The 21,984-nt window shown below is 41.4% G+C and overlaps 1 protein-coding gene across 12 annotated transcripts in view; it reads right to left on the reverse strand.

Moving 5' to 3' along the window:
* LOC140467006 (DNA (cytosine-5)-methyltransferase 3A-like) overlaps positions 1 to 21,984 on the reverse strand; it is a 638,661-nt gene that overhangs the window by 551,161 nt on the left and 65,516 nt on the right. For 8 of the 12 annotated variants that reach the window (XM_072563080.1, XM_072563028.1, XM_072563020.1 and 5 more), the window contains exon 4: positions 6,014 to 6,181. The exons of the other annotated variants lie outside the window; for them this stretch is intronic. In XM_072563080.1, the coding sequence (XP_072419181.1) occupies positions 6,014 to 6,181 (168 nt within the window). The remainder of the gene's footprint in view (positions 1 to 6,013; positions 6,182 to 21,984) is intronic. 12 annotated transcript variants of the gene reach the window in all.

Raw genomic sequence — 21,984 nt, forward strand, 5'->3', positions numbered from 1 at the left:
TAATTGTACAAGAAAATCTCACGACTGGGGAAATTTTCTATTTTCCACATTACAAAAAAAAATGCATGCTCTGAAAAAAGTTTTCTGGCAATCCCTTGGAACTTCTGTAACATGATCAAGTTTGTGCAATGCGTCTCTCGTGCTTTAATACAAAGCTTCATGAATCACTCTGGTTGTGTATCGGGAAAAGAAAATGTGCTCTGCTCTCTGGACAGCTGCCAACTCTGAGCTAGAGACAATGGAATTTGCAATACACACTCACCAACAAATTGAAAAATAGACATTAATCATAATCCTGGGCCACACCCCAACCATTTCATTGATATTACACGTCACTTTACTTTATTAATATGCCACTGATGGATTTTTTAAAAAATGACACAATAGAACAAACTCAAAATGTACACAGTGTCACACAACAGTCAATTTTCTAAGAATAGAATTGAGAAGACTCTATGAATAACTTCTTTTTCATTTTTGCGGCAATGGATGTTGGTTGTAAAAACACAACTGTCTTCAAAATTTGAAATTCCCACAATGCACAACTTACTCAAACCTTTCTGATCTCTACTTATACACAACAATGTTCATTAAATTAATATGACTAAGGTAATAGGAAGAGACCAAATCTGGTCGGCATGGACAGGTTGGACCGAAGGGTCTGTTTCCATGCTGTACATCTCTATGACTCTACGACTCTATGTCACTGCAATATAATTCATAAGGCTATCACCAATCCTGTGTCCAACATTAATCTAGCAACTTCTCTTGATCAGGTCAGTCCATCACCTCCTGGAAATTTGGTTCCCACATTTCACAAAATTATCATATTATAAATCTATCAATATGGTTTGAAATACCACATTGAAAATTCCCAGCAAGTGCACTTTATAAAGACAGGAGATCATTTCCATTGCTGTCAACAACTCTTATGCACTAAAAGAATTAACATTGTAGTCTATTGCAATCTACATTACTGAAGCATACAGACACTTTGTCAGTTTAATGAGTTTGCAGAAATATCAGAAAGTGAGCAGAGATCATAAGACCAGATGTAGCTCCCCTTATCCCACCTTTGCCTTATATTAGTTAGTCAGTTCTCTATCCAGGCTAATATCCTATCCTTACTACCGGGGGCTTTTATCCTCAGTAGCATAACGTGTGACTTTATGAAATGCCTTCTGGAAATCCATAAATATTACATTCACTGCTTCCTCTTCATCTGTTGCACATGTCACTTCTTCAAATAATTCTAATACATTTTCTGGCCTGGTTTCTCTTTCATGAAGCCATATTGACTTTGCCTGATTTACCAGACAACTGTAAGCAGGTTAGACTTGTGGGGGTGATATTTATCAAATTCCTTTCAACATGAATAAATAAGGGGGAGATCAATGGGACTTCTTAACTGAAATGTTAGTTTAGCTCACTGAAACATATAGGATTCTGAAGGGCTCACAGGATGTCAGAAATGGAAGGTTTGAGATACAGGTAGTTCTTCTATAACGTGATAGTTGTGTTCTTATGCAATCCTGTGTAATAGAAAAAATCACACTTAGAAACATCACTTAAAGTGTTGGCGATATAATCATGTTACAGCCAACACACATTTTAAAGGTTTGCGAATTCGAACCAGTGTCCCCAATTTGCCAATCGTGTTACAGTGAGTTTGCGTTAATGAAATGCACATTATAGCAGAATGACCAGTATAAAAATAGACAGGAAAGACTGGGACCTTTTTTACTGCAATGTAAGAGGTTGAGGGGTGACCTTACAGAGGTTTATAAAATGACAGGGGGCATAGATAAGGAGAATAGCAAAGGTCTTTTCCCTGGGGTGAGGGAGTTCAAAACTAGGAGCATATTTTTAAGGTGAGGGGAAAAGATTTAAAAAGGACATGAGGGACAACATTTTTACACAGTGGTTTGTGTGTAGAATGAACTGCCAGAGGAAGTAGTAGATGCAATTACAGTTACAACATTTCAAAGACATTTGGATAAGTACATGATTAGGAAAGGTTTGGAGAGATATGGGCCAAGCGCAGACAAATGGGACTAGTTTAATTTGTGAACATGGTTGGTGTGGACTAGTTGGACCGAAGGGTCTGTTTTCGTACTATATGACCCTATGACTCATGGGAGAATCTAGGATCAGAGGTCATGGTATCAGAAATAAGGGGCACTAATTTCAAGGTTGAGATGAGGAGGAATTTCTTCTATCAGAGTCTTTGTAACTCCTTGCTGTGGGGGCAGAATCCTAATGTATATATAAGGATGAGATAGATAGATTCTTGATCAGTCCGGAAATCAAGGGTTTTAGGAAAAGAAAGGAAAATGGATGTGAGGAATGTTGGTTCAGCCTTGATCCGCTTGAAGGGCAGAACAGGCCTGAGGGGCTGAATGGCCTATTTCTGTTCCTATTTCTTATGGTCTTGTGGTTTCAGGCAAGATGCCATCGTGGTAAATGCTGTCAGTTCTACTATAACATGTGTTTCCCCAACGGGAATTGGCTTTAACCTGATTGAAGAATTTAGACCTTTCTTTGTAGAATGCAAACTTCCCTTATCTGTATTGGTCATAATGGGATTCCAGTCCCACTGGTTTAAATGGTGTGGCTATTGCATGATTTTCTTATAATGCAAGATCGCACAAGGACGGAACTATCGTGTTATATCAGAAACGACAATGCTTTGAAATGATCATTAAAGAACCTGCATGATACAAGGGCTTGGAGGGCAACACCATTACCACTAAGTCTCACACTGTCCTGAACTCATGGGTGAGAACCCTGAATGTCCTTCCCTTCCTTATCTATACTGCACCAGTGTCATTACCAGTGTTTTGAGAGCAACTTTGACAAGTAAAAATGCTGGCCTCGCCAACAATTTTCACATTCCAGAAACAAATTTTACAAAACCTCATTCTCTATCTTAACAGTGATCAGCAACTTTACACTGTGAAAGGGATACTCACAGCTCACAGAAATGCTTCACCATTTCATGATTGTTGGCATTGGACCTAAGAAAGGCATCTCTGAAGTAAATCGGGAGACTTTCTGGAGCAGGGTTTTACAGATGGGTTGGGTGAAGGCAGTCAGTGGGGAACAAAACACAAAGAACTATGGATGCTGGGAAAAAAGAAACAAAATCAGAAATTGCTAGAGAAACTCAGCAGGTCCAGCATTTGTGTAGAGAAAGCAGAGTTAATGTTTTGAGTCCAATGAGACTTCCAACTCTGGTGAAGGATGGTAGTAGGTGCTGTCTGAGGATCTTTGGTGAATTTCTGCAGTGCCTCTTGTAGATAATCTACACTGCTGCTACTGAGCATTATTGGTGGAGGGAGTGGATGTTTGTTGATGTGGTGCCAATCAAGTGGCTGCTTTGTCCTGGATGGTGTGAAGCTTCTTGAGTGTTGTTTGAGCTGTACCCATCCAGGCAAATGGGGAGTATTCCATCACACTCCTGACTTGTGCCTTGTAGATGGTGGACAGAGTTTGGGGAGTCAAATCTTGTGGTGGGTAGAGGACAAGGAGTCAGATGGGGCTCTTGATGAACAGGCCTGGAAGGAAGGGATGACCAGCGGTGGGTGGGTGGGAGGATGGAGCTCTGTGGGAGGGCCCAATGCGGAAAGGATCCTTGATAGAAGTGTGTCAGATCCAGCCTTCCAGCCTGAGGCTAGAGCAGCGTGACCTGCCAGAACTTCTCTTCTATCCCTGACCTCCCACCAACCTCAGAACAGAGGGCACGCAGGAAGCAACCCTTAAAGAGGTCAATAACTACAACTGTAAAAATATATGGATATATAAAATATATTTAAAGTATGTAAGTATTTGCTCCAGTTTTATTCTTCACCAACCGATTTGTGAAACTTTAATTCTTTGCCCAACTGCCATTCTGATATTGCTGACCCTGTCCTCCTACATTGTTCCAATGAATCTCAACAGAACCTTGAGTAACCCACCTCATCTTTTGATGAGCCACCTTACAATTTTAGGACTCAACTTCAAATGGAACAATTTCAGACCATAACCAGTGTTCTCACTCTCTCAGACAGCAGCTGTGAATCTGATAAAAGCCAAATTCTGTGAATTCTGGAAATCTGAAGCAAAGACAGAAACTGTTGGAGAAACTCAGCAGGTCTGGCAGCATTTGTGTCTAATTCTGTTTCTCTCCCCTAAGATGCTGCCAGATCTGCTGGGTTTCTCCAACATTTTCGATATTTGCTGTTTTCATTTCCAGCTCCCCAGGTCCATCCTTTCCTTTTGACTTGATACATTATCATTGGACTTGCTTTGCACCATCATTCCTTTAGTAACGCCATCGCTCCAATCACAGGCACTTTCCTTTTCACCTTTCTCTGCTTCTGAACTGGCTTAAAAAATGACACATTGTGAATCATTTCCAATTCTGAGGAAAGGCCACAAACCTGACAGACAGGGTGGCATTTTATCTAGACCTGGAAATATCATGGAAGGGGTGACTTTATTATGCAGGAGCCAGAATTCTGATTTCTCAATGACAAGTTGAGCTGGAGAAATCAGATCAGCAACAGGTCTGTCCTCACAGCATCCTGTGGTGGTTTCCGATTTATTATCCATTTGCATGTCACAAATATTCATTACCTTAAAATTGCTCATAATTACACCCAATCTTCAAAAGATTGCAGTGATACACAGGAATTCAGTGACACCTACTTCATGTTTGTGTGCGTAACTGTTGACTTTATGCAGTTGTGTGAATTCAATAGTTTTCTTTGTCGAACTTATAGAATATTGCAGCACAGAAACAGGCCCTTTGGCCCAAATTGATCCATGCTGACCATGGTGCCCACTCAGCTAGTTCCAATTGCCCGCATTTGGTCCATCTCCCTCTAAAACCTTCTCATCCATGGACCCATCCTAATGTTTTTAAAATATTGCTTTTGTACCTGCCTCAACTACTTTCCCTGGCATAATGGGGACAAGCAGAAAACCAGAAATTTGTATGAAAACGCAAGGACCTACAAGGGCCAGTCAAGAATGAGCAGGCAGGAGGGAAGGGGTGATGGAGTGTGCTCAGGACCATAGAGGAATGCAAAAGGGATGCAAAGGAGGGTGAGTTTGGTGGTATGGAGGAAATGATGGATTCATGCAGATCAACAACAACAATTGCAAGATCAGTAGGAAACATCATCTATACCAATATCTTCAATTTATATATGTCATATCTATATTAATAACTTGGATGTTGGGATAGAATGCATTATTACCAAATTTGCAGATGACATTAAAATAGGTGGGAAAGTTTTTTTCATTCATTCATGGGATAAGGGCATTGTTGCCTTGTCTAGCATTTACTGCCCATCCTAATTACCCAAAGGGCAGTTAATAGTCAACCACATTGCTGTGGGTCTGGAGTCACATATAGGTTAGACCAGGTAAAGATGGCAGTTTCCTTCCCTAAGGGACATTAGTGAACCAAATGGGTTTTTTTCCCTGAAAGTCAACAATGGATTCATGGTCATCTTTAGACTGTTAACTCCAGATATTTAGGGAATTTAAATTCCATAATCTGTTACGGCAGGATTGGAACCCAGGTCCCCAAACATTACCCAGGATCTGTAGATTAATAGTCCAGCGATAATACTATTTGGCCATTGCCTCCACAAAGCAAGCTGCAATAAAGAAATGAGAAATATACAAAGAGATATGGATAGGCGAGGTAAATGGGCCAAACTTTGGCTGATAGAGTTTAATGTGGATAAGTGTGAGGATATCCAGTTTGGTTGGAAGAATAAAAAGACAATTTATTAAATGAAGAGCAACGTCAATATTTTGGTGTGGAGGGATCTGGGTGTCCTTGTGCATGAATCACAGAAAACTGGTTTGCAGGTACAGCAGGCAATAAGGAAGGCAAATAGAATTTTGGCATTTTTTGCAAAAGGAATCGACTTTAAAAGCAGACACGTTGTTGCAAATATGCAAGGCATTCATGAGATGTCATCAGGAGCTTTGTACCCAGCTTTGGTATCCTTACTTGAGGTAGGATGTAACTGCATTGGAGTTGAGAGTGTGGTACTGGAAAAGCACAGCAGGTCAGGCAGCATCCAAGGAGCAGGAGAATCGACGTTTCGGGCAAAAGTCCTTCATCAGGAATGCCCGACTCTGATCTCCAGCATCTGCAGTCCTCACTTTCTTCCTGTAACTGCATTGGAGACAGTTTGGAGAAGTTTTACGAGGTTAATGCCAGAGATGAAGGGCTTGTCTTATCAAGAGAGATTGAGCAGTTCAGCCCTATACTCACTAGAGTTTAGAAAGAGAGAGGAAATCTAATTGAGGGAAATAAGATGCTAAAGGGGATTGAGAAAGTAAATCCAGAGAGGGTGTTTCCTCATGTGAGGACATCTAGAATCAGACATCATTGTTTTAGGATAATGGGTAGCAGATTTAAAATGGATGAAGAGAAATTACTTCTCTCAAAAGGTCATGAATCTGTGGAATTCTCTCTCAGAGTGCAGTGGATGCTGGGACAGTGAGTAAATTTAAGGAGGAGATAGGCTGATTTTTAATTATGACCAGGTTGAAAGGTTATGGAAAGCGATTAGGAAAGTGGGGTTAATGCTGAGATGAGATCAACCGTGATTGAATTAAATGGTGGATCAGGCTCGAGGGGCTGAATGGCTTACTCCTGCTCCTAGTGCTTTTCTTCTTCTGTTTATGGAAGACAGGCACTTGTGCATCAGTATGTCCTCAGAAGAAGAACTAATTGCCTGCAGGCACTGGAGAGACAATGCCAGAGATGACTGAGACTGTGCTGGGATGTAGTCACTGAAATATGTGAAGCAGAACTCCCAGCCACAAGAATTGGGGCGAACTCCATGCCAATACCAATGGCTAATGTAGCTCTCAGTGTCTTCATCACTGGCACATTCCAGGATTCTATGGGTAAGGTATATGTGGCATATCACAGACTACCAGCCATAGATACATACAGGAGGTGACCTACTCCCCTCTTTTGTTATGCGACTGAATTCAATGGGTCCAAGCAGGGGTCAATGTGAACCAAAAGGATTTTTATTCTTTGACCACAAGTTAAATATTATGTAAGTCAGCACCATTTCCCATAAAGATTTCATCACTCCTTCACCATGAACATCTCACAGCTCCCAGAGTTTCTGTGACAGCCCAGACAGAGCACTCCCCACTCAGTACTTGCTCCATAAGCACATGTTCATCACCAGTACATTACATTCTAAATAGAATTGTGCAGGAGCTGCATCCAACGTAAGATTGGAATTGATACACACTTTTAGTTCTACCATTAGGAACAGTGCACCACAGACAAAATACACTCTCTTCACAGGTGCTGTATGACCTGCATAATATTTCCAGCGTTTTCTGCATTTAATTAACTTTTAGTTAACTCAGCCACATTAGGGAGATTTAAACAATCCTTGGATAAGCACATGATGATGATGGGATAGTGTAGGGGGATGGGCTTAGAATAGTTCACAGGTCAGCCCAACATTGAGGGCCGAAGGGCCTGTTCTGCACCGTATTGTTCTATGTTCTAATTCTGATTTCCAACATCTGCAATAACTTGTTTTCATTTTATGCCTTTCATCAGTTCACTAATGATGGTAAATTAGAAACACTGTAATTATTTGTCTTTGAATCCAACTAGCTTTTCTCATGGCTGAGAAGGAACTGTTTGTAAAAACAATAATTTTACTACACAAAAGGTTAATTTCTCCAAATCAATACTTGCAGGCTAAAAAGAAGGTTGAGGCTTATTTCCAATTGTGAATTGAAACCCAATTCCAAAATCTTGACATTTGCTTTTGACGAAAGTTTTATTTTTATTACATTTTATAATTGTAGCTGTTTGGTGACAGGACATCATCAATATTGCAGTATATTAAAACAATTCAATAGGTTCCAGATATAGTCAGCAATAATAAACCATCAGGGCTGTTCCTGGTAAAGCTCAATTCTTCAGATGATACATATTTTATTCTTTATATTATTAGCTTCAACTTTTGAAACTTTCAGATTCAAAATGCACACAATATTATAAATAATGCAATATTACTCCTGCTCTCAAAATGTCCTTTGGAACCAAACTTTTGGTTCCTGTGTGAAATATATCTACTCTTTTCTCTTTCCCTTTTGTCATCAAGTGGTAGAATCCTTGTTGGATACAGGTCCATGGGACCCTGGATTCCTTCAGAACTCTGAATAAATGGTTCTTATGTCAAGGTAAGGAATATCCTAAGTGCTCACAGGCTCTTCAACTGCATTGACATCACAAGCCTGTCTCATTTTCAGCTGAAATGTCATTTTTATTAAACAAAAGCAACAGTTTCCATATTAAACTTCATATCCTCCACATTTACAGTCTGTGGCAACTTATGGTTGTGCTGTACCTCTGTTTGAGAATGGCCATTCAGCATAGACCAAGGTTTGAAGCTCTTATCATCTTGCTTTGTATTGTTCGTAGACAGACACAATACCAGTCTCACTTTACCAGTCATACAAAATACAAACATTCAGAATGCAATGCACAGCATTGAATTACCAATGGAAGGGAGAGAATTTACTCTATTAATATTACAGCAGTAGCTGTATGGCATTTTCTCAATAAAAAGTCACCATTTAAAAACCTCATGAATAAAATCTTTACCCCTGAACTGTATATACCCCAGATTTGAGCTTAACTTTCCAGTTGCTGATCTTGACTTGAGGAGGAGCCAATGATTAAGTTATTATGCACAGGCTGTGTATGGAGTGAGCATTCTCTCTGACCACATGCAACATTCAGCGGAATCAATATCAGGCAGGGCAAATATAGTCTCAAGAACCCAGTGGACCTGAACAGATGCAAATAAGAAAACTGATTAACCTCAAGAAATCAAAGTTAAAGCTTTTGTATAATTTGTCATGTATCTACCAGACATATGGATGCTATAACGCATGGGAGAACAGGAGTGGGTGAGAAATTGAGCTTACTAATGTGCATGTTTTGATTAGTATCAGTTAAATCGAGCTCCTAAATAGCTTTTGCACCAATATGTGCACACTTGCCAGGTGAATAGCATCAGACCCTTCAATATTAGTGAGGAAGTTAATACATACTGAATGAGTATTAGATGGAAGTATACACAACAAGCAGATCAGAACAGCAATGTAACACTGCTATGATATCAGCTGTGTATTTTGAAGCTTAAAGCCCCAGCTAACGCCCTCCCTTGATCTGCACAGTCGAATGGACCATCAGTATTAAAAGCCTCCCTAACCAGCTTAATTTAAAAGGAACATCAATCATTTCTAAAGTAGATGCTATCAGTTGTTTTTTGGACAGTTCTTTGATTTGACAAGTGTTTGCAACTTTCTATAAAGCAGGGTGAGTTGGAGAATTTTTTGATGACTTCAAGATTTCTCTGTAGACTAGCTGACCCAAGGGGGCTATAGCTCATGGCCAGCAGCAGCATACAGCAAGGAAAAGCAGAGGGTCGAGACAGAGGGCTGCTGGGAAACTGGGGCACTGGGATGGGGGTGGGAGGGGTGAGAAAAAGCAGAAGGTCTGGACAGCAGGTTGCTGGGAAACCAGGGTGGGGGTGCCTAAGGAGGGGGGGGGGGGGGGTTAGGGTGGATGAGCTACAGCTGCAGACTATAACTGTCCTAAACCTTCATGCAGCAATGTGCCTCTCTCAACCTTAGTGAGTGTAATGTGTCTGTGCTTCACTAAGCACATCATCACTGAAACCAAACAACTATTGCAGCCTATTGTCTGTAACATCTGACAAAGAGCACATTTCCAATGTCTGTGCAGACAATCATGGTGATTAACTTCCATCTGTCTCGTTCCTTCTGACTGGGCTTGGAGATATTTTGCAACATCTGAGTTTGCTGTTCATTGCTGCTCTCTGTTCAATCAGAGCTGAGGTGCTCTCTTAGAGATTCATTCTATCTTATCAGTAGCTGTAGGTGGCGCAAGAAAATGGTTTCTCAAGGATTTCCACCTTCTGCCCTTTAGTGGAACTGAAAGGGATTCTACGCCCTTATTGTCCTGCTGGTTTGTGATCATGGACGGTGACTCATGCAGACCAGTGCCCAAAATCCTGACAGCACTTCATTCTGCAGCACTCCTCTGCATTTGCGTCTCCAATGACTTAACTGAAGGGTAGTTACTGGGCAAGAAAGGCTTTTCATTGAAGACATACTTGATGAATTCTGGGTGTAATCCACGTACAAGTGGACAGCATGCATACAAATTGAGTTACTCAGCTGTGGAGAATGTCATCAAGCACAACTCTGGGTGAAGTTACAACACTGAGCTCTGGAGTGACAATGCAGTATTCGACAGTGCAGAGCCAAGCTGCATGATAATCTGCACAATCTTGTCATCATGGGGGGGGTCACAGCTCTGGCCACCAGCTCGGTGGTAAGCAGATAGCTCGCAGGAAGACACATCGGATTCTAGTTGCAAGTCTTCAGATACTTGAAGCTGTCTGTGTCCACTTACAGCAAAACCTGGATAACATCCAGCCTTGGACTGATAAATGGTAAGTAATGTGAGCCACACAATTGCCAGGCAATGACTATCTCCAACAAGAATAAAATCCAACCTTTGCCCTGATGTTTAATGGCTTTACTGTCAATGGCTAAATCCCTCAAAATCTTGGGGTAATGATTGGTCAGAAGCTGAACAGAATCAGTTTTATAATACTCAGGCGACAGGAGCAGGTCAGAGTCTAAGACATGTGGTGGCAAAGGAAACTAACTTTCTGTTTCCACAAAACCTGTCCACCATCTACAAGTTACAAATTATGAGTGTGTTGGAATCCTTGCCTGGAGGATTGTGGCTCCAATAACAATCAACCATCCAGAAAAAGCAAACCATTTGACTGGCACTGCATCCACTAACTTCAATAATCACTCCCAGCACACAATGACAGTAGTGTGGACCATCTGCAAGATGCACTGGAGTAACTCACCTAGGCTTAATCAACAGCACCTTTCACATCTGCCACCTCAAACAACCAGAAAACAAGGATGGCACAAGCATGGGTACATCACATCCTGCAATCTGCCTCCATGCCAGACACAGATTCCTAACATCAAACTACATTGTGGTTCTTTCACTGTCACTGGGTCAGAATCATGGAATTCCTTACCTAACAGCATTGCATTGTACCTACATCCCATGGACTGCAGCACTTAGGGAGATCATGATGTAGGGTCAGATTGGACAGAAATGAAGCATGTAGGGGAAAGAATTCTCACTAGGGAGTGATCTTCAGGTCCCCTGATTAGTAGCTACAAAGTGGGTAAAGTAAACAAGAAGAAATATTGGGTGCTTATGATAAAGGGACAGCAATAATTTTGGGTAGTTTTAACCAACTTATAAACAGGAAAAAATCAGATCAGCAATGGGAGCCTGGACGAGGAGTCCATACAATGCTATGCTATATACTGGTGAGGTCAGAAATAGGAAGAGAATGCAGTTAAATGTGTGGCTAGAGAGCTGGTGTAGGAGAGAGGGATTCAGATATCTGGATCAATGACATCTCTTCCACAGCAGCAAGGATGGGGTGGGAAGGGCACTGACATCCTGGCAGGGAGGTTTGCTAATACCACTTTGAGAGGGGGTATAAACTAGTATGGCAGGTGGTGTGGAAACCAGGTCAACATGTACAGAGTTTGAAGAGAAAAGAGGGACTAAATCGAGTAAGTCTAGCAGAAAGAACAGGTAGGGTCAGGTTGGGATGGAATCAGAGGGTTTTAAAAGAGCTGACTGATGAGGCAGTAGTGGCATATTAATTTTCCCAAACGGTGATAGATTCTGGAAAGATTTCAACAGACAATAAAGTTACTAATTTATTCAGGTAGGGAGAGAGACAGAATACAGGAAATACAGCTTATTTTTTTGATGGGTAGGTGTTAGAATCAGTCAGGTAAAAACAATGACTGTAGATGCTGGAAACCAGAGTCTAGATTAGAGTGGTGCTGGAAAAGCACAGCAGTTCAGGCAGCATCCAAGGAGCAGTAAAACTTTACTGCTCCTTGGATGCTGCCTGAACTGCTGTGCGTTTCCAGCATCACTCTAATCTAGACCTCCATTAGAATCAGTCATTAAGGAGGCTATAGCTGAACACTTGGACAATCTCAAAGTAATCAGGGAGAGGTGTTGTGAAAGAACAGTAATATTTAATCAATTTATAAGACTTATTTAAAGGAGTAACTTCTCCTGTGAATAAAGGAGAGCCTGTAAATGTACTGTACTTGGATTTCCAGAAAGGTTTGACAAATTGCCACATACAAGATTATTGAACAAAGTAGGAACATGTGGTGTTGGGAGTAATTAGCATGGATCCTGGTTTGGTTGGCTGGCAATAAACGTAGTATACATAAATGATTCATTTGATTGGCAGGTCATGACAAGTACAGTCCCACAGGGGCATCAATCTTTCACAATTTATATCAATGACTGAGATGAGGAGAGTGAAGGTATGGAAGCTACATTTTTAATGGCACAAAAATACGTAGAAAAATAAATTGTCAACATTGCAAGGTCGTAGACAGATTTAGGTAGATTGGATGGGTGGGCAGAAACCTGGCAGATGAAGCATAGTGTGGGAAAATGTGAAGCTTTTCACTTTAGCAGGAATAATTTAAAAAATACAGTGTATTACTTAGTACAGAATGACTACTGAATGCCATGGTGCAGAGGGATCTTGGTGTTCTAGTGCATAAGTATCAAAAAAGGTAGTGTGCAGGTCCAGCAAGTCATCAAGAAGGCTAATGGATTGTTATCCTTTATTATGAGAGGACTTGAATGTCAAAGTAAGCATGTTATGCTTCAGTTAGAGAGGGCATGAGTGAGACAACATCTTAAGTACTGTACCGCTTTCATCTCCCTGCTTAAGCAAAGCTGTAAATCCAAGGAGACAATTTAGAGGAGGTTCACAAGATAGATATTTGGAAGCAGTGGGTTGTCTGATGAGGAAAGGCTGCGCAGATTAGCTTTGTTTCCAACAGAGTTTGAATTTTACAAGATTCTGAAGAGCTATAACAAGGATGTTTCCTCTTGTGGGTAAGTCCAAGACTAACGCTCACTGTTTAAAACCTTTGGTTGTCTTTTTAGGACAAAGGAGTATTTTTTCTTTCTGAGGGTTGAGATAATTTGGAACAGTGTGTCTCAGAAGGCAGCGGATGGGGAGCATTGGATATTTTTAGGGCAAAGTATATGGGCAGTTGTAAGACAAAGTAACCAATGGTCAACTGAGGGGTAAATGAAAATGTGGAGTTCAGAACACAAACAGATGGACCATAATCTTATTGACTGGCAGAGCAAGCGTACTGGTGCTCCTAAGTTGTGCCTTTATATGTACCACCATCTCTCGAGGGCAATTAGGGATAGGCAATAAATACTGGCCCAGCCAGCAATGCCCACATCTCATGAATAATTCTTTAAATAAGGACGAAGAGGAAACTGACATCCCATTTCTGGTCAAGCCTGTCTGTGCAGAATTTATTTGAGTTTCATACCAATGCAACACCAACTTCCCCAACCCTTTCCCTCTGTCACTGGGCACCACAGCATCTGTGTGACCACACGCAAATGATCAATTCCACCATAAAATGACCATTTCAAAGCAAATTTCTAAATGGAAGCAAGTTTCTAAATTTCGTACGGAAGTTAGCTGATCACTTTTGTGCATTCGTGTCTGTCTTCCTCCTGTCTTTTCCTCTGCTAATGCTGCAATGCTATGCTGGCCCAGTAACTTCTGCAATCTGATGAAAGGATGGCTTTCAGTGGAAAGCTTTGCAAGACGACCAAGAGCAGCTCAGAGTCATGAGGGTCCAGCTGCATTGCATGGTAACATACAGGTGAAGGAGATGAATGCTGGGAATGAATCCTGATCATCATTGTGCTGAGTTGGGCATAAGTACAGTCATGTGACTGCCTGGAAAATATTACACTGTCTTTATTCCATGTTAAATAACACATCACAGCCACCAACAGAATTTAAATGTACTGTACTTTGGAAAAGACTGACCTCTGGCAAGAATAACATTTTAAAAGAAACATTGGTTTTGTAGGTCAATGATGTCACACTGATTTCAACAGTATCTGAGTCTAATGAGAGCATCTGGTATTCGAAAATGTATTTCCTGAACTTAACAAAACTAAAAGTGAGGCCATTGAACTTCATGCAGCATTGCATCCAGGTTAGTGAGATTTGTATCCTGGAATGGATCAGCTATGATCACCAACTCCCACTGTCCTTTAAGCATCAAGTCATTGAGTTATACAGCACAGAAACAGACCCTTTGGTCCAACTCATCCACACCAATCTGACCTAGCTCCATTTGTCATCATTTGACCCATATCTTTCTAAACCCTTCCGATTCATATACCCATTCAGATACCTTTTAAATGTTATAATTGTAGCAGTCCCCATCACGTCCTCTGACAGCTCTTTCTTTACACTCACTACCCTCTGTTTGAAGAAGTTGCCCCTTAGGTTCTTCTTAAATCTTTTCCCTCTCATCTTAAACCTATGCCCTCTAATTTCGGACCTTGTTAATTCACTCTAACCATGTTTCCCATGATTTTATAAACTTCTATAAGGTCATCCCTCACTCTCTGACGCCCATTTAGCTTCTCCCTATAGCTCAAATCCTCCAACCCCAGCAACATCCTTGTAAATCTTTCTGTATTCTCTCAAGTTTAACAACTGCGTTCCTATTGTAGGGAGACCAGAACTGTACGCAGTATTCTAAAAGTAGCCTCCCCATGTCCTGTACAGCCACAATAAGACATCCCAACTCCTATACTTAATGGTCCTATGCTCAATGGGTTTGCGTGCTAGGGTGGGCTGGGGTGGGGATCAAATTGGTGTACAACATAGGAAGCCAGGAGGGAAATGGCCAAAAGGACCATCATCAAACAACATCTGATACAAAATCTGATATCAATATCTAATATCAATATCATCAGAAGATAGTTCAGATAACTGACCAAAATACTGGTCAAAAGAGTAGGTTTTAACAATATCTCAAAGGAGTATAGAGCAATAGAGCACTGCATAGGTTTGAGGTGGGAATGCCAAAGCTTAGGATCTTGGGAGCTGAAGGCACAGCTAGTGATAGGGGAATGATTAAAAATGAAAGTGTGCAAGAGGCCACAACTGTAAGAGTGGAAAGATCTCAGAGCATTCTTGGTCTTGAAGGAACTGTAGAGATAGTGATGGGCAGGGCCATGGAGGGAGTTGATGGCAAGGATGGGAACCTCAAAATCAGGGCATCACTGGACCAGAAACCAATGTGGGTTAGTGACTGCAGGGGGAATGGGATGTAGGATGTTTCACTGCAAAAAAAAATAGACTTATGGATGAGCTCAGGTTTCTGTGCTTGGGCTGGAGTAGGGATCAGATTGGTGTACCACTGAGGAAGCTGGGAGGGAGATTACTGGAATTCCTTGGAGCAAGGATGTGAATGAGGGTTTCAGCAGCAGACAAACTGACACCATGATCTAACCAATGAAGATATGCATACCAAACACCATACTGTCTACCTGCAACTCCACTTTCAAGGAGCTGTGTACCCTGCCAGTCTCTTTGTTCAGCAACACTCCCTAGGGCCTCATCATTAACCGTGCAAGTCAGATTCTGATTTGCCTTTCCATAATGCATTACCTCACATTTCTCTACATTAAACTCCATCTGCCACTCCTTGGTCCATTAGCCCATCTGATCAAGATCCCATTGTACTCTGAGATAATCATCTTTGCTGTCCTCTACACCTCCTATGTTGGTGTCATCTGCAAACTTACTAAACATACCTCCTATATTCACATCCAAATCATTCATATAAATGACAAAAGGCAGTAGACCCAGCATCGATCCTTTTGTCACACCACTGGTCACAAGCCTTCAGTCTGAAAACCAACCTCTACCACCATCCTCAGTCTCCTACCTTCGATTTTGTTTGCAACTGGCTAGCTTCCCTGGATCTTACTAATCAGTCTATCAGTCTATGAGAAACATTATCAAATGCTTTTCTGAAATCCATACAAACAATGTCGACTGCTCTGTCTTCATCAATCTTTTTTGTCACCTCTTCAAAAAACTTAATCAAGTTAGTGAGACACGATTTCACATACAAAGCCACGTTGACTATTCCTAACCAGTCCTGGCCTTTCCAAATGCATGTTTCTGTCCGTCAGAATCCCCTCCAACAACTTACCCACCACTGACATCAGGTTCACTGGTCTATAGTTTCCTGGCCTTTCATGGCTGATTGTAAACCTCTAAGGAACCTCATCTCATAGAGTCATAGAATCCTACAGCACGGAGACAGGCCTTTTGGCCCAAACTAGTCCATGCTGACCAAATGTCCATCCACACTTACCCCATTTCCCTGCACTTGGCCCATATCCTTCTAATCCTTTCCTATCCATGTATTTGTACAAATACCTTTTAAATGTTGTTAATGTACCCGCCTCAACCACTTTCGCTGGCAGCTTATTCCATATGTGTACCACCCTCTGTGTAAAAACGCTGCCCCTCAGGTTCCCTTTTTTTCTTTCCCCTCTAACCTTAACCTGAAGCCCTCTCGTCCTCAATTCCCCCACCCTGGGAAAAAGACTGAATTCATTCACCCTATCCATGCCTCCCATGATTTTATATACCTCTATAAGGGCCCCTTTCAGTCTCCTATGCCCTAACAATAAGAGTCCTAGCTTGTCCAACCTCTCCCTATAACTCAGACCATTGAGACCAGGCAACATCCTTGTAAATTCCTTCTGCACTCTTTTCAGTTTAATAACATCCTTCTTATAACAAGGTGACCAAAACTGAACACAATACTCCAACTGCGACTGCACCAATGTCCTGTACAACTGCAATGTAACTTCCCAATTTCTATACTCAATGCCCTGACTGATGAAGGCCAGTCGGCCAAAAGCCTTCTTCACTGCCCTGTCTACCTGGGACTTCACTTTCAGAGAACAGTGAACCTGAACTCTAAGGTTCCTTTCTACCACTATACTCCTTAAAACCCTAACATTAACCATGAAACTCCTACCTTGATTTGATTTTCCAAAATACGCTCAATGTATTGTAAAGAGAATTTTTTTTTTCATTCACGGTATGTGGGTGTCGCTAGTTAGGTCAGCATGTATTGCCCATCCCTAATTGCCCAGAGAGCAGTTAAGAGTCAACCACATTGCTACGGCCCTGGAGCCACATGTAGGCCAGACTGGGTGAGGATGGCAGTCTCCTCACTAAAGTTGAGTCAGGAAAAGCTTATTTGATGAACTGCTCTTAAACAATCTGCAACTTACCAAATCCAGAATGACATACTGTACTTTTCAAAGCATCAGCACAGTCCCCAAGCCTTAGAAGATGAGAATGCACTACAGGCTGAATCTGGGACTCGGCTGTAAGTACGAAGTGTTAATGGTTGAAGGAGTCATGTCCAGTCCCAGAGTGCCTCAGCTGCATCACCTGGAGATCTAACTTCGCCAAACTTGTTTCAAAGATTGTTCCTTGAATATGTTTGTACAAAATATTCTGTAACCTCTAGCAGCGAGAGGTTTGAAGGGCTTTACCCAATAGATTTGTGCAGGAACAACCACCTGTGTTACAACATGGACATGGTCAAAAGAGGCAGATTCAAACAACATTTCATATCAACACCTGGTATTATCAATATCTGATATCAATCCAGATCAGAAGATAGTTCGGATAACTGACCAAAATACTGGTCAAAGAAGTAGGCTCTAAAAATATCTCAAAGAAGTGCAGACAGACAGAGCACTGCATAGGTTTGAGGTGGGAATGCCAAGGCTTAGGATCTTGGGAGCTGAAGGCACAGCTAGTGATAGGGGAATGATTAAAAATGAAAGTGTGCAAGAGGCCACAACTGTAAGAGTGGAAAGATCTCAGAGCATTCTTGGTCTTGAAGGAACTGTAGAGATAGTGATGGGCAGGACCATGGAGGGAGTTGATGGCAAGGATGGGAACCTCAAAATCAGGGCATCACTGGACCGGAAACCAATGTGGGTTAGTGACTGCAGGGGGAATGGGATGAAGGATGTTTCACTGCAAAAAAACAGGAATAGACTTATGGATGAGCTCAGGTTTCTGTGCTTGGGCTGGAGTAGGGATCAGATTGGTGTACCACTGAGGAAGCTGGGAGGGAGATTACTGGAATTCCTTGGAGCAAGGATGTGAATGAGGGTTTCAGCAGCAGACAAACTGAGACAGGGATGACAACTGGCAGTGTCATGTGAAAGAGAGACTATTCAATCAAGAATCTAGAATGTAGTCTTACATTTAAATACGACTATTGATATACAGTAGCTCTCCGCACTCCCCCACCTCTCTTCCTCCCCCCCCCCCCCCCACCATCTGCGGGGCTTACATTCCAGGATCTAGTGCGGACTGATAGAGCAAACGCATTCATTTAAATGGAAATCGTACCGTCCCGGCAGCCTCCTGGTCCCTGGTGCTGGGACCCTCCCTATAATATGCTCAGGCCATGGTAAACTGTGGGTAACTGAAACCGCGGAAAACGATTCCGCAGATACGGGAGTCGTCCTGTACAAAATATCTTAACATAGTTCATAGTGGTATGAATCACATTATTACTGAGAAATTGAAAGTATCAACGGGGAATAGGTTTTTAAAAGCATACTGAAGGGGCTTAAAAGAAGAGAGAGAGAGGCGAAGGAATTGAAGAGGTTTATCCAAAAATGTGGGCCTTTGATGATTAAAGACACAGCCACGAATGGTGATGGAATCTACCAGAGGCTGAAGTCTCAATGACAGAGTATACAGTGAGGGGGGAGGCAGGTGTTTTATAGTATTGGAAAAGGTTACAGTTTTAGAAGGGGCATGGCCATAAGGAGATTTAAGTACAAGGATGAAAAATTCACATTTGTAATGTTGAGGAACAAGAATTCAATGGTGTCAGCATGCTTAGTGGCTAGACTTTATGTGGGATGGAATACAAGTGGCAAAGTTCGGAAACAGCTAAACTTTGAGCAGAATGCAGGGAGAAAATCCAGCCAGGAGAATCTGGGCTTGGTGAGTTTGAAGGTGAAAAAGACAAAGATTCCTGTGGATCAAGTCAGGGGTGATCTGAGAGAAGTGAAACAAGTCAGTCTTAATTACAGAGTGGAAGGATGGTTTTCCAATGTTTGGCTAAAAGGAAGTGTAGATTGTGGTGTAAAATGGAGAGATGGACAGTGAGCATTTGCTGGAAGGAGCTCTTTGAAGATCTCAGCTGATAGAATCCCCATCAAAATCCTGTACAGTGGAAAAGCACTTTTAGCTTGTATGTAATCTCCCTCGCATGGAAGGAGGAAACCATGCCAGAGATCTCTGAGTCACTGTGGGCATCTTCAAGAAGGGGCTAAAACTGATTGTGGTAACTACAAAACGGTCTCCCTCTGTCCATTACAAGGAAGGACATTGTAAAAGTCCTCTTCAATCATCTCCTTTCAGTGGCTGAAGACCTCCTCCTAGAGTCACAATGAAGATTCAGACCATTGAGGCATGGTGGACATAATCTACACAACAAGACATAACCCAAGACAGCAGAGGCAACAGTAACACCTAGATGTGGTCTTTTCTCATCTCATAAAGACCTTAAACTCTGTCAACTGGGAGGGACTATGGAGCATCCAAAAATTAGTTTGCCTCAGGAACTATCACCACCCGATCTCCACCACACTTCTCTGAAATGTGCAGCTCATTTCACTGGTTAATGGGTCTTTCCTCCAGTTCGGGACAGAGACAGACACATTGCTTCTCAGCCAATGGATTCTTTTTCAACCTCCTATCGGGCTGGGCTTGTCCTGAGATGATGAAAGGCAGCATGTAGTGCGATATGGTTCAGGACACTCACGTCTCAAACCTTCTGAACCTCCAGTTCGAGATAGAGCAGGAGTGTACAAAACCCTCCGTATCGGTCCCAGCTGCCCCACCTGAAGCAAGGTGTGTGGATCCAGCAGTGGACTGTTCAGTCACCTCAGGACTCACAACACCAGAGTGGGAGAAAATCCCAAGGGACTAGCTAAGATTGGAGCTGGGGTTAGATACAACAAAATGTGCATTAGTCTATTTATGTAAAAAAAAGTTAAAGGAGGTCAATCCTAAACTGATAAAGCTCAAGAATAGAGGAGCCAGGAAATCTTTCGAGATTGTGGCCAGGGTGAGGAAAAAGGGGTCAGTATGAGTAGAAACCCCATAAAGTGGTAAATAAGTCTCTGTGTTTTATATGTGATGCATAAAAACAAAGAAATGACATTGGAGTTCAGTTGGCCACAACGAAGAGCTTTGGACACCCAAATTACTGGCATGGCATTGAAACAATGGAAAAGATTCAAAAGAATACCCTTAAATAATACCAAATGTGAGAGTGAATAAAGATGAACAAAAATTCACATATTTGAGGCTTTATTTATGACAGCAAAGTGAAATGCTTTATTGTATATTGACTGCTTGGGACAGACCTAATACAGTCTCTGGTCTTTTCGTGCGTGTCAGAATGGTTATTTTTCTGAAAGTGCATATACAGCACCAAGATAAGGCAAAGGTTGAAGGAGGCAACTGGTAAATTGTCAACATAAATCAGAGCTACTTTAAGTTCACTGAATTCCCAACCTGCATTTGTCTTTCCATTTTCTCCCTTGATCAACCTTTCATTCGATGTAGAAAACCATCTCACACTGTCACAAAACATGAAACAAAAATACATTCTTACCCTTTTCCACACTAAAAAATACATTTCTACAACTAAGGGGTGTTTGATTAATTTAGTGCATCAAGATGCATTAGTCTTTTCTGCATTGATATCCTGCTACAACTAATATGGCAGGGTACTAAAGCAAGTGACTATTCATCTGACACTTTAATGGGTCATTATTCATTTGCTCAAATGCTTTGTTGACGAAGTATCTGGCAGTTGAATGTCTTCTAATACTGCAGCTTGGCAGCAATATTTCTACCAAGAAAGGGTATTTGTTTTTCAAATATCTATTTTAGAGTTTGATCTAATAACCCTGAGCAAACAGTTGAGCCAAATACAAAGTCAATTATTATGACAATCCTAAATAGGTGTCTGACTTTAAGATTTAGTTGGTTTAGCGATCGCATGCATATTCATTGATCAAATCTGGAAGGTAAGCCTTAATGACTGATGATGGTCGACTTTTACAAAAGGATGGCTATGGCTTCTACCTCATGAGATAATAAATCTGAATAAACATGCAACAGAAATCTACTCTGAGCTCCGAATAGTTTGGTCAAAGTGAGGAGGAAGGAACTGAAACCCCATAAAATCAAAGCTAGAAACATTGAGTAGGTCAAGCAGTATCTGTGTAAAAAAGGAAAGCTGGTTTTTGTTTGAAATGAGTGTGCTGTTTCAGCCAATTTATTTTAGCTTTTTGCTCAAGCATTTTTTTTTAATCATTTAAGATATTTGTCACAGCAGCAGACCACAGCATGTATGTGCTCACTGGCACAATGTAAAAGCAAAACACAACACAAAGCAAGATGCCCTTTGGGTCATTCTGAAAGCAACGACACAATTACTGACATAACTTGGGGACGCTATTTAGAAAACATTTTCATTTATACCACATAAAATAAGTATTTATGCACATACACTGCTTAAAGCCTGTTGCAATACTCAAGAGAACTATTAAGTGTGACTGTCAGATTGTAACAAACAGCAAATTCCACACAAGCAACATCCTGCTTTGAACTATCATGTTTAGGTAATAACGTGGAGACGCCAGCCAAATCATCTATATGGACACAAACATTAAAGAAGTGTCTAGCTGTTTCTGAGTGAGTGAATAATTAGAACTTGGCAAAAAGAAACATATTTCATTAACTTTCATAATTTATGCAACATTTTCATAAATATTCAGTCCAGAGGAAGGTTGTCTCAACATATGGATGGATAATAATAACACAAGCCAGGTAC

Source organism: Chiloscyllium punctatum, chromosome 3, assembly GCF_047496795.1.
Source record: "Chiloscyllium punctatum isolate Juve2018m chromosome 3, sChiPun1.3, whole genome shotgun sequence".
Classification (NCBI taxonomy): domain Eukaryota; kingdom Metazoa; phylum Chordata; class Chondrichthyes; order Orectolobiformes; family Hemiscylliidae; genus Chiloscyllium; species Chiloscyllium punctatum.